The sequence below is a fragment of the Osmerus mordax genome, chromosome 5 (genome assembly GCF_038355195.1).
Source record: "Osmerus mordax isolate fOsmMor3 chromosome 5, fOsmMor3.pri, whole genome shotgun sequence".
NCBI classification, from domain to species: domain Eukaryota; kingdom Metazoa; phylum Chordata; class Actinopteri; order Osmeriformes; family Osmeridae; genus Osmerus; species Osmerus mordax.
In genome coordinates this window covers 9282504-9294982 of record NC_090054.1, presented here as the reverse complement: position 1 = coordinate 9294982, position 12479 = coordinate 9282504, and the positions used below count along the sequence as shown (strand labels likewise).

At 42.6% G+C, this 12479-nt stretch overlaps 1 protein-coding gene across 2 annotated transcripts; it reads right to left on the bottom strand.

The window, feature by feature from the left end:
- Positions 1–889: 889 nt before the first annotated feature.
- Positions 890–12113, bottom strand: slf2 (SMC5-SMC6 complex localization factor 2). 2 transcript variants are annotated; one of them, XM_067236892.1, is made up of 22 exons: positions 11972–12102; positions 10986–11020; positions 10630–10673; positions 9875–10296; positions 9508–9765; positions 9173–9227; positions 6922–8291; positions 6660–6748; positions 5281–5400; positions 5018–5185; positions 4839–4941; positions 4626–4713; positions 4390–4531; positions 4194–4281; positions 3856–4032; positions 3613–3707; positions 3371–3458; positions 3136–3267; positions 2937–3014; positions 2749–2835; positions 2557–2625; positions 890–2462 (listed from the first exon to the last, which is right to left on the bottom strand). In XM_067236892.1, the coding sequence occupies exons 3-22, from the start codon at positions 10670–10672 to the stop codon at positions 1917–1919; spliced, it is 4218 nt and encodes a 1405-aa protein (XP_067092993.1). In that variant the 5' UTR covers position 10673; positions 10986–11020; positions 11972–12102; the 3' UTR covers positions 890–1916. The 2 variants fall into 2 exon arrangements, with proteins under 2 accessions (XP_067092993.1, XP_067092992.1); XM_067236891.1 differs by lacking the exon at positions 10630–10673 and having other exon boundaries at positions 11972–12113.
- Between the last annotated feature and the right edge of the window lie 366 nt (positions 12114–12479).

The window sequence follows — 12479 nt, the reverse complement described above, 5'->3', positions numbered from 1 at the left end:
CAGTCCATGTCGAATGCACCTATATATACATGTATATATGTCTATGGGCTACACAGCCTGCAGTTCTAGAATCGATCTCACGGTACTTTGATGGCTACGTCACAGTGACTTAACCTCGGCGCCGTCTCAAGTCGGATAAAAAGTCTAACCAGAATTTCAAGTCAGCCGCCTGCAGCCGGCTGCAGCGCTGCATGAAGTCAGTCCATGTCGAATGCACCTTATATTTCCAGAAATCTGTGTGTCACTGACATAATCGCAGGCAATGTGCCCCATCTATAATTCCAGGAATCTGTGTTTGTGCCACCCATTTTATCATGGGCATTATGCATTTTCTATAGTTCGACTAATCTCTGTGTGTTTCACTGACATCTTAATCTATGACTGCATCACGGGCACTATGCACTAGCTAACTATAATTGTGTCTGTCTGTGTGTTTGTCTATGTGTGGCTCAATTAACTCGAGAACTGGGCAATGTATAAGTGGAAAATCGGCCGGTATATTGTTCAGGCCCCAAGGACGTGAAGTTCTTCGTGAAACGTTGTTTTAGGTGCTGTTCCATGTTTGGACAAAATTAAGTGAGCGAACCACCACATAAAGGCATTTGCTGCATGCCAAAAAAGCAGTGCCTCACCCGGTCTTGGGGCTAGAAGCCCTCATACTTGTGTCAACCTGTGATAGACCGGAAAGGACCTGTGCATTAATGACGTCAGTGAGAATTCATACATTGGTATTCCAAGACCTAGCAGGCAACAAGCATTCAAATAGGACAGCACAGAAGGCAACTGAGACAAATAACTTAATATTCTCCTTCAGATCTTCAAGGATTAAGAGCTCATTGGATAAATTAGTTTATACTGATCAATGGGAAGAAACACAAAAACAGCAATCACCAGAGAAGTTAACTTGTTTATTCTCAAAACTAAATCCTTCTGATCATACTATGAAGTCCCATTGCAGCTAGTGTGCATTTAATAGAATATCTAATTGTTAAAATATGAATACAAAAAGTTTACTTTCACAGCTTGTGAACAAGTTGATTTGAAAACATGAAAAAGTCAGTGGGGGTAGAATCCTTTTCATAGGCACTGCAAGCAGATGTCTTGGTGAAAAATACCAAACCTAAAATGTACCAAGACACCACATTAATTGAGGGATCTCTGAGATGAAAGTATAGTGTGAAAGTCATCTCTGAAATTTAATTTAATCAAGTGCAAAAAAGACATTAAGCTAGTCAGGCGTATTATGACAGGACTATATATGGTGGTTTCCAGTCACAACAGTTTAATGTTTCACATCTAGCAGAGCTGAAAATTTGGTACGTTTGCATCCCCCCAAAAAGGTCAAGGCCAAATGCCATTTATTGATTGAAGTAGGGCCCTAACAATGACACATTATCTGAAACTGTACACATCCATAACTAAAAGCTACAGGAATCGTCAGTTTTGTTCAGCTTTCCTGTTGAACAAGCATGGAGGTAAAGCAGTATCACTTTGTAAATACTCTTTGACCATTATCAGATATCCCATTTGGAATTGCGTAAACAAACATGCTGATAAAACATGAATTAAACATTCCCAAGAGGTGCACATCTAGGGTTCAAATAATAAACAGAACTTCTAATTTTTAAATCAATTTCACATTAACATATTTTCAAGAATTCTTCTGCATTAACACAGTACTTAACACATTAAAACAGGAGGTCAAGGACCCAAACTATTATTTACTTTCTCCTTTGGGAACTCGAGAAAAATAGAAGGATAAACACAACACACAGGGGAAAATACAGTGCAAATAGAGATGCTAAAAATATAGAAAACGTTTTTTACAGTACAGCCAAAACTATTTATTGCAAACAAGACCCTGAAAATCTAAAATTTCCCTGAGATAGAGGAATACACAAGTTAATAGGAAAATCCTAAATTATAATTGTCTCACTTAGCCACTGTTTACCTTTTTCTTGTGTCTCTTCTTCAACCTCCTCTACTTCTATGTCCTTTTTTGGTTCCCTCCCCTCAACCAAGTCTTCCTGGAGCTCCATCCTCTCCTCTGACTCTTCACTGGTTGGGGATGGATCATCCTCTTCATTGTCCTTTAAGGACTCGTCCTTCTTAGGCAAGACATCATGTTTTCTTACATTTTGGAGCTCTTCTTCAGCTATCAAAGAGTCTTTTCTCTCTTCCCTGTGCCCTTCCTCCATCTCCTCTTTGTCTATGTTGGATTCATTTGCAGGACTATCAGTCTTCTTCTCATCTTCCTCCTCAATGCTTGAGTCATTCTCTTCCCTCCCTTCTTGAATGTTGTATTCCTCGCTTTCCACCTCCTCTTTCCCACCGGTAACCGCTTCCTCCACCTTTGCCTCTCTTTCTCTATAAATGTCTCCTTCTCTCTGGGCACTGAGGCTCTCCTGGCTGCAGACCAGCATGTCCTCTGGTAGAGGCTGCCAATAGTCATACAATTTACCCTGTAGGGACATAAAGAGCAGAAAATCACCACCAAGCATGACTGTGTGCTGAGATGAGAAGAAAAGTCTGGAGGTCAGGGAGATGGTACAGTACCTGGAGAGGTCTGGTTCTCTGGAGCAGCACCTGCCATTTTGTGTAGATCCGAGCAACAAAGTCCTTCACCTAGGACAGACACAGACACACAGAGACGTGTAAATTATTGAAGACAATTGAGTAGTTACAAATTATAGGTGCCGATAGCTTGAAGTCATGAATGAATGCAGTAAAAAAATACTGTCCATCTACCTTGCTCCGGTAAAGACACTTCTCACTTTCTCTGATGTCACACTTTATATGCTTCTCTAGTTGAGCACATAGGTACTGCAAATGGTTCTGATGGTTAGGAGGGAGCAGAATGAAAAATGACAGTTTAATGGCAACCAGTTGCATAACTGAAAATTACTTTCTGTACACCAAAGACTGGTTCAAAATACCTTCTGTTCTGGTGGAAAGAACTCAAAATTGGAGGCTTCATTAGCCAAAGCCAGAAGGCTGTAGCACAGGTAGTAGGCCTGTAACCAAGTAACAATCAACACAATGAACCATGTCTAGCTCACTCTCACAATCCGAAAACAGAAGACAAATTTGGTAGCATTAAGGACCCTAGTCTGAACGGCAGTAGTTCTTTTTAACCTGCTGATCAAGGCTTCCCGAGTCATCATAGTCCTCCTCCTGCTCCCTTTGTCTGTGGCTCCTGGCAAGCTGCATGCCTTTGAGTAGGGCCGAAGGACGCATAAGAGGCAGGTACTTCTGTAGATCGGACAGCTGGGACACAACACACACTGCAGGTTAGCAATTGACATTCATAAAAAATATATGTAAACTAAATATTTAAAAGTAATGATTTAACCATTGCCTGGTTCATTACCTGGAACTCTGTCTTGGAAGGCTTGTAAGTGCACGTGTGGTTTAACAACTTGGAGATCATTGCCACACTAACATGTCTCCGGAGTTGCCTGCAGGAAAGTAGATATTTTCTTTTGTGCTGTGCAATCATTAGGCCAACTGGTCATGTGGATTTCACTTAATTGTTCAGAAAGACAACTTCCCACATCTCAGGATAAGGAGAGTAAACAAAGAGATGGACGTGGAGGACAGAGCCAGGCTTACGTTCCACGTGTGTTGTCAGGTAGCATCTGAACGAGCCAGCGCAGATTGTGATGATCCTCCGTCAGGTTTGAAAGGGCCAAGCAGATCCTAGGAAGCTAAACCACAAACATCAGTCATTACCATGACGCATGGTGAGTTGTCCTAACTGTTAACAGTGGTTGTTGAGAGGCTCCGCTAAACTAGAACCTTTCCATCATTCTTAAATTACATAACTGAGGTTTGCTGTACTAAAGAGAAACTGACCATGTTGTCCCAGTCCCTCATGTTGTTGACCAGATTGTGCTCCAGGGAGCTCAGGTCCATGGTGGGCAGGAGGGTGAGCTGTATCTCCAGACCTATTCTGCTCACCATGGTCATCAACAGCAACAGCTCTGTGTCACAGTAGGCCCGCGGACACAGGGCTGTCACATCAGACAAATACTGAGGAGGATTGAGAATACAAACATGTAAATATGGATTTACACAACGTAAAATACACACACGAAACAGACCAGAATAATACAAATGAAAGCAGAAATTAATCTCCAGTACATTGTATATTCCTTGAACCCTAATCCCCATTACCAGAGATGATGTTTTACCTTGATGACATTCTCAACGTTGTGTTCTGGAAAAGTGCTCAGTTCTTTCTTACAGGATAAGCTTTCAGTGCTGATATGGATGCCCTCTCTACAAGCACATACAAACATGTAACACACACGAAAGCCAATTCTCAGCAGGAAATACAGTCACCTTATTTAGCTACATGTACAAATCAATGCAAATCCTTGGACTTACAGTAGGTCTCCCTCGGTAAAGGGTGGCTGTAGACTTTCCAGAGGGAAAAGTGTGATGAAGGAAACCCCCATGTTCATGAAGACCAGAGCCACGTCGCTAATGCTGGGCACCCACACCTCAAACTGAGAACTCTTATTCACCTCTGTACAGAAATAAATAAAATATACACAATATTTATAGAATAGCTTTAACCATAACAAGAAAAAAGGAACAGGAAGACTGTCAAAGAAACACACCTGTGTGTTCTGCAGAGGAGCAGGCAATGTCTCTGAGTGCCTGAAGTATTTGGTTGGAGATCCTCCTCTCACTGTGGACAGACATCAACTGACAGGGACCACAGACCAGTAAATACACACAATTCAATAAAAAAAGACTCCTGTCACACTAAATAGTCCCCATGTGGTTGAATGTGAAGTCCACATAGCCAGTAGCTGTGGTTACTAGGTTACCTGGAACAGCCTACGAGCCACCTGGGGTGGACAGGGGGAGGACCGGTAGGCTGCCTGTAACAGTCCAGCACCGAGCAGCAACCTGAACTGATCTGGACTGGACCTGAGAGACAGAACTAAATGGAGTAGATTGTCTAACATTAACAAAACCCACAGCCAGCCATTCACCCACCCCTTACCAAAGTAGGGTTTTCTGTGCCGTTCCTTGCGGAGTGACATTGCATTGCCTGAAGTGCAGGGTGTGCTGGTTGAACAGACGGCCAAAGTTGGCCAAGCAGAAAATCTCTTCTCCTGGGTGCAGGTCCCTGATGGCGCTGGACACAACTGAGAAACGCAGCAGGAACTCTCTGACGGACAACAAGAAACGCACACAAAACACTGAGATGCAGATCCCAAGCAAGAGTCCAGAAGTTTGTGTGTGTGTCTGTGTTGAAGTGCCTACTTGTGTTCCTTTGAGATGGCTTCCTCCATGTTCTCTTTGCTCTCCTCCTCCTCCTCCTCTTTGAATCGCAGCAGATCCTCCTTACAGGAGAGAAGCAACTTCATCTCAATCTCCTTGAACCTGGAGATGGGGAGGCGTACAGTGGGGAGGGGGAGACATGCATGATTAAAGAACCTGCTTCTTAAGCTGATCTTTCCTCTATGTTGATTGCCCGCCACGGCAACATTTCTGCCACGGTATTAGAAATAGGGCTGTACAAAAGGCCGTCTATCAGCAGTGATTGTTAGAGTGCGGGCGCGAGCGCCACTGTGCGTCCTTGATAACTGTAAGTCGTATAACTTATGATGTCAGTTCATTTAAGCCTGCCTTTATATTCGTCTATAGTTCTTGAAAATTACAATTAAGTTAACTGGTGATTTTCGTTGTTTGTATTCTTCACCTGCTAGGTAAATTGCACTTGGCTGTTGATTCGATAGTGATTGCTGAATGCCTGAAGTAGTTACACTGCATTAAGATAATGTAATTAATAGTGGGTTTATTGTTATCATTTGCTACACAATGCTTAGCCTATATGTCAAGATCAAATTAAGCAGACAGTGTACACATGCGTTGGTGGCCTACCATATGCTGCATACACACTAAAAGAGTCTTTAAATCTTTTAAGATTTTCAAAATGTGAGAGACCACAAACATGAACCGTTTTGCTCCTATAGTGTGTGGTGTTTGTCCTCGGGGTTCCCCCCACACATCAGGATTTCTGATCAATATTCACGATCGGGGCGGCTCCGACGGTCTTCCGAGGAAATTCTGTCACTCTTAACACACCTCACACCAAGGGAAGATCTGATAAAATAATCTGTAGATAATCGGGACATTACCTAGGATTGTCGGAAGGGGGAAATCGGCCCAAAATCAGCCCGATTATCTTGTGGTGTGTACCCAGCATTAATCGATAGGCTATAGCAGGGATGGACAACCCTGGTCCTCGAGAGCCACTATACTGCAGGACAGCGGCTCTCGAGGACCAGGGTTGTCCACCCCTGGGCTATAGGCTACTGACCATTTACAATATGTTATGTCAATTATTAATTGGCAGCATTTATGCCTTTTAGAACATACTGTATGAGTGGAAGGGGTGTCTTTAAGTAGCCTAACCTTATTGCTTTAGGGGGAAATAGGACAAAAATATGTGTAATATTACATTAGCCTTTAGACAGTAGACTATTACATTAACCTGCTCTGAAATATAGTGAACTTCGTCTCGGCTGGGGGCTTGGGGGGGGGGGTTCTTGTTCGGACAGACCTGCCCCCACTTCTGAAGAAAAAATCCTAAAGGAAACACTGCTTTGGTGAAGACAAAACGTTAGTCAGAGCTTTACCTCTGATTGCTCTCTTTTTCCTTCAGCATCTGCTCCAGTGTGTTCTTGTAATTGACAGGCTTCCCTTTGGATGTTACAGGTAGCTGGAGCTGGAGTAAAAACGAACAAAAAAAGAGAGAAACTCAAGTATTTGCCACAACGCCATTTGCTGACAGTCCTTATTGAAAAGACCTGAATTTCAATACAACTTCAAAAAAAGAATTGAGAATGCCCAGTCGGTGTAATAATCTACTACATAAGGCCCCATTGGTTTGCAACTCACAAGTTTGGATTGGCATCTGGATAACACAGGTGTGCCAGGTTCAGGGAGGGTTCCCTTCTCTGGTGTGTCTGTAGGCTTAATGCTGCCATCCAGAATCTCCTGCAGGGACAGCAGATGATCCTCTTCACTGCTGCTGCTGCTGCTCTGGGACAGGTCCATATCCAGCTCCAGGCTCAGGCCTAGCTCCACATCCAGATGGTCTTCCTCCCTGCCCATTTGCTCTCCCTCTCCTCCCCCTAGTCTGGCCAGGGGTGCCAAAGGAGATGGGTGGAGGCTGGGATTGCCTTTAGTTGTCTCCATGTCCCTGCACGGCCTGTTTCTTTTGGGACTGACTGTTGATTTGGTTTCTGTCTCCGTTTGAACTGATTCATCTTCACACTGTCTAACTTGAGGAAAAGTAGGACTATTTGTGAGTTTAGAATTGTCTTTAATCATACAAGACGTGTCTAAAGACTTCCCTGATGTGACAAGAGAGTTGATTTTAGATAGCGGGATCCTCTCCAGTTTGACAAATCCGTTTTTACATGGCTCTTGTTTGACCAACGAGGAGTGTAAGGTTTTGGGGTCTGGGGCCACCAGAGAAGAGGATGCTTTAAGGATCTGCCTCATTTGAGAAGGGGATCCTGCCTCAACTGAGTTGGGAAGAGCAGCTGAACTAGACACAGAGCGAGATAAACCGTCACTTCTCTCAGAACTATACTTTTTTGATTTTGGTGAAGGGTTTGACACCAAGATCACAGGGTCAGGGGTGAAGAGTTCATCCTGCTGAATCAAAGTTCTTCGAAGGCGAGCAGCTTTATTCTGTTCTGTTCCACGAGATTGCGGGGAACCTAAACTTAAACTTGTGGTGAGTTTGGAAGCTCTATGGTCTATGCTGCCTACAGGTTTACCACTACTCCCTTCTCTGATCTCTGTTTTGCTCACGTCCTTATTCGGCATTCTGAGAGACAAGGTTAGGGATCCACCTTGAGTGTTACCAGACTGAAGATTACCACTACGGTCTCTAAATCCCTGAGAAGGTGCCTGAGTCTGGCCTTGGAGGAAATGTTTAACAGGCTTAGTGGAGGCTGGAGATTTCCCTTTCTCCTCCATCCCTTGTCCATAATGTATTCCATCCTTCACTGGAGACAGCCACTCTTGCAGTTTCAGTGTAGGACTTAGACTGGGCTTCATGTAGACTTGCTTTGTGCCTATGGAGAATTGAGATCTGAGTGGTTGGCTGGAAGCAGTACTGGGTCTAGGCTCCATCCCAGCCATTGGTTGTGGTCTTGTGTCTGGGGGACAGCTCCTCTTGGCTTGGTCCCCAATACAATCTCTGTCCTCTGACTCAGAGTTTCTGTTTCTCTTTCGAGACAGGGATCGGCTGCCCCCTAGTGCAGTAGTGGAGTACAAGAGCATATTGTCAACACTGTCATATTCATTGATGTTTCGTTTCACATTATAGTTCTAGGCAAGATAAAGGTGAATAGTAGGGGTGGGGGGAAAATCGATTCACATTTGAATCACGATTCAGTCTGCTAGCAATTCAGATTGATGCACAAATCTATGAGAATCGATTTTTAATTTTATTTTAATTTTATTTTTTATTATTTATTTTATTTTTAATTCTCTGAGAAATCGTGAATTGATTTTTAATCGAATCTTGAGGTACCAAAAGATTCCCACCCCTAGTGAATAGACAAGCCTATATGTCAACTCAACTGTGAGGAATACAAAAACAAAGAAATACAAACAAACTTGAGAAGTGTAACCAAAGTCTACAATACAAATGATCACAAACCTCTCTTACGTCACTAAGATTCCTTAATATACATTTTCCTTCTCAAAGGCAGGGTAGGCAATGTTGTTGAGAAGCACTTTGTCATTTTTCCTGAAATAAAACCTGATTCCTTCACATCCTGATAGCAACCAATCAATTTAAAGGTTTGACAGTAACATTTAATCAATTCGATATCTGTGGAAGTGAAGGACAGTAATAAACATGACCAATCATTAAGGTCGGACTGACACTAATGATTGGACATTCGGACTGAATGTAACGATTGGATGGGCTACTTGTCTGTCTGCCTCCCAGCAGCGTTCATGTGTTTTGGGGAAGTGGCTTTGAAGGGAGGGGTGGGATATTTTGGTCTGAAAACATTTTGGACGTTTAGGTTTGCAAAACGTGCCTAACTTGCCTTTGATGGGAAAACAACTTGTGCAAGAACTTTATTTTGAATTTTACAAGAATGAAAGACATGTAAAAGTATACCTGCAGTAGACCTCTCTGTTGAAGGAGTCCTTTTTTGCTCTAGGGATATATGCTCCTGAGAAAATAATAGAACAGGGACTCCTAAAAAAGCATCTTATGTGTGGGAAATGAAGCCTGAAGCACAATACATGACACTGACATGACAGCCAGAAATTGAGAACAGTCACATACAGCACATGAAACAGGATTACTGAGACTCACTAACAGCAAACAAACTAGTGAAGTGAGAACTCACTGTTCTAAGGGGAAAAACAACCCTCAACGGCATTGTCTGCTTCTACAAATGTTTATCAACTACCTAAGCAGCCTTGAGAAGCAACATCAAAAGTACTCACTTTAGGTTTTGGGAGGCAGTTGACATGGAAAACTTGCATGTTGGGTGAGACAGAACAACCATTGTCAAGTTTGTTCATTCCGTCTCCTGGGGACTGGGAACTGTGCTGCCTAGAAAGGCTGGACCCAGGACTCCAGTGGTCCGAATGAGAAGAGGGGAGAGAATGGCATTCTTGACCAGAAATGAAGGTGTGGGATGTGGGGACTACAAGCTTGCGGGGTTGGCTCGCAGGTCTTGAACATCCACCCCTGGGTCCACCCTAATGGACACACAAACAGACATCAAGAAACTTCCACTCATTAATTGCAATTAGTCGAGTGAACATGTTCCTCTTTTCTAGGTGTGTAGAATGGAATTCACAACCATACCTTGTGCGAATCCTCCTCTGAGGTTGATCTGGGTGTACTGGGTTTGCACAGAGGGGGTGTTTCACTCTTATTGGAGGGGGGTGAGAGAGGGTTGCCTTTACCTGGCCCAAGGCTACACCTTATGTCTTTGGATTGATTAAGGCTGATGGGAGCTGACTGAACCTTCCTAACCTGGGAGTGTGAATTGGTCAAACTGCCTGGGGTGCCACGTGGGACCCCTGAGGAATTAGGATGGCAAGTTGAGGAGTGTTTGCCTCTGTGGTCCATGTCAGACCTTTTGAGGGTTAATGCCTGCCTGAGTGGAGGATAAGAGGGTCGGTAGTTAGGGGGCTGAATTGGCTTCATGCGAATTTCCTGATGTGTGACTGGTTTGGAGACTGGGCCTTGATGGCGATGGGATCCCAGAGGGATGAGGTCCTTCACTGAAACAAAAAATGTCAGCACAATTTTCGCATTGTCAGCACAACAGACAGATTCCTAAACCCTTGAAGTTGACACACTATACATTAAACAGACACAATCAACGCAACTTAGCATGTAGCTGAGTCAGCTTTTACCCATCACCATGCATTAATGCATTAGCAAGCCCATTCACTTGCCATAGCACACATTTGTTTTGGGATTTAGTAGCCCGATACTATACAGCAACAGCATGCCATTCTTAAGAGTTTGCAAAAAGGGTTTTCAGGCAGGAGAGGGAATTGCAGATGAAGGATGTCATGCCTCAAGCCAAATTGTAAAATAAAATGTCTCACCAGCATTTGTGAAGTACTCCCTAAGCCTAAGGTTACTCATCATTCTATATTTACAGGATAAAGACCAGATTGAGAGTTGAGGCTAACACAAATGTATAACACATATATGCAGAAATAAAATCATATTTATATTACCCCACCCTATGAAACCAGTCAGATAACTACTAATACATAAACAGTGACAACAGTTTCTGTTGTGTTAAAAAATATTGTTATAAGGAACCATTGTAAACTCATTAAAATTTAAAAAAATATGCATAAGAACGTGTGACTCATAGAATCTGAGTTCTAAACCACATCTTAACTATTTCAAAACAGTGTAAAAGTGTCAACACAATCTTTGTATTTCCACCCACCTTTGCTTTTAGGACAGAAGTAGTCTGGAATTGTTCTGCAAAAAAACAACATAGACGTTTGTCTCACACATCCCAGCAAAATGGGTATAATAAAATGCTTGTGGCAGAGAAAACAGTGAAAATCCCAATCTTGACTAGCTACTGTTTCTAACTATTCATACAACGACATCCTTAAAATGCTCTATTCACAACCAATCACAAACTGAGAAGTGGCAGGTCGAGTTAACAGAATTATGCTGTTAACCAATCAGTGTGTTCTTTTAGCATGCTAGCCAGTCGTACTAACACATACTAGAGCTAGATTATCTGGTTTACGGATAGCCACTCTAGGCTAGGTAGCTATCTGAAGTGATAGCCGTGGCCCTGCTGCTGTCTAAATGTATAAAACAGAACAACAGCCAAACAACATCAAAACACGGAAAACTAACTAGATGTATAGCTAGCTCTACCTTTGTAACACGTTTGTAAACTAATTGCCTTAGCTAAGACTTAAGAGTAATACCGGTCTTGACTAACATACAGCCATCGGTTCTTGTCAGCGCGCACCCTGTCACTACAACGTTAGTACTTGCTAGATAGCAATGGATGCATGTTGTTTGTCAACATGACATCTAGCCTAGCTCTCTAGCTAGTAAAGCTAGCGGAGTCATGTTCGAACCCAACTTCGCAACGCATAGAGCTAGCAGTTAGCTAGCTAGTTTCAAATCAGGAAATTGTCAGCTACAGTAACGAAGACAGCGTTAACTAAGTACAGTAGTTTAGTATACATGAGCATTTTAACCTCAAGTACAGTAGCAAGAACACACACAGAGGTATATTTTTCACGTAACAGCAGTACGATGGGCTACTACTAGCTAGCCAATTTGAAGAAAAACACACGCAGTAGGGTACAGTACAGTAGTGGCTAGCTAGGATTATGAACCTAGTTTAAACAAGCGTTAGCTAGTCAGCGGTGTTAGCCTAAGTTTGGAATGTGTTCAATTTACCTGCCTAAACCAACGTTAATTGCTTTCTCCATTGATAACGCAGCCTATACGCAATTGTTGTGCCAAACTTGCCAGATCCTCACAACTGTGGACCGTAGCTAATTTCACTCTCCCGCCACCTCTAGCGCCATGTTACCCGCCATGGATACCAAAGTCTAAAACGAAATGTCACTTGGAGTCGAATCTTGCTACTATAAAGAGTCGACTCGATTGATCCTCAACCTCCTCCTCAGAATCTGCTTTGGTAGGTTGGTGCATAACAATCAAAATAGTAAGTACAAATACAAACAAATATAAAACAAGTAGCTAGTAAAACTTGAGTGAACTTAGTACGTATACAACAGATATGAACGTAGCTCTAGTGATTTATGAGATTGGTTGATTTGAATGCTTTATTTGGGTCTTAAGCATATTTAAGTTTCAGTGAACATTTTAATTGTTCCTTTTAACCTACTCTCTAGTGTTTTGATTAATTGCAATCTGAATGCAAGAACATCAAATTCACACT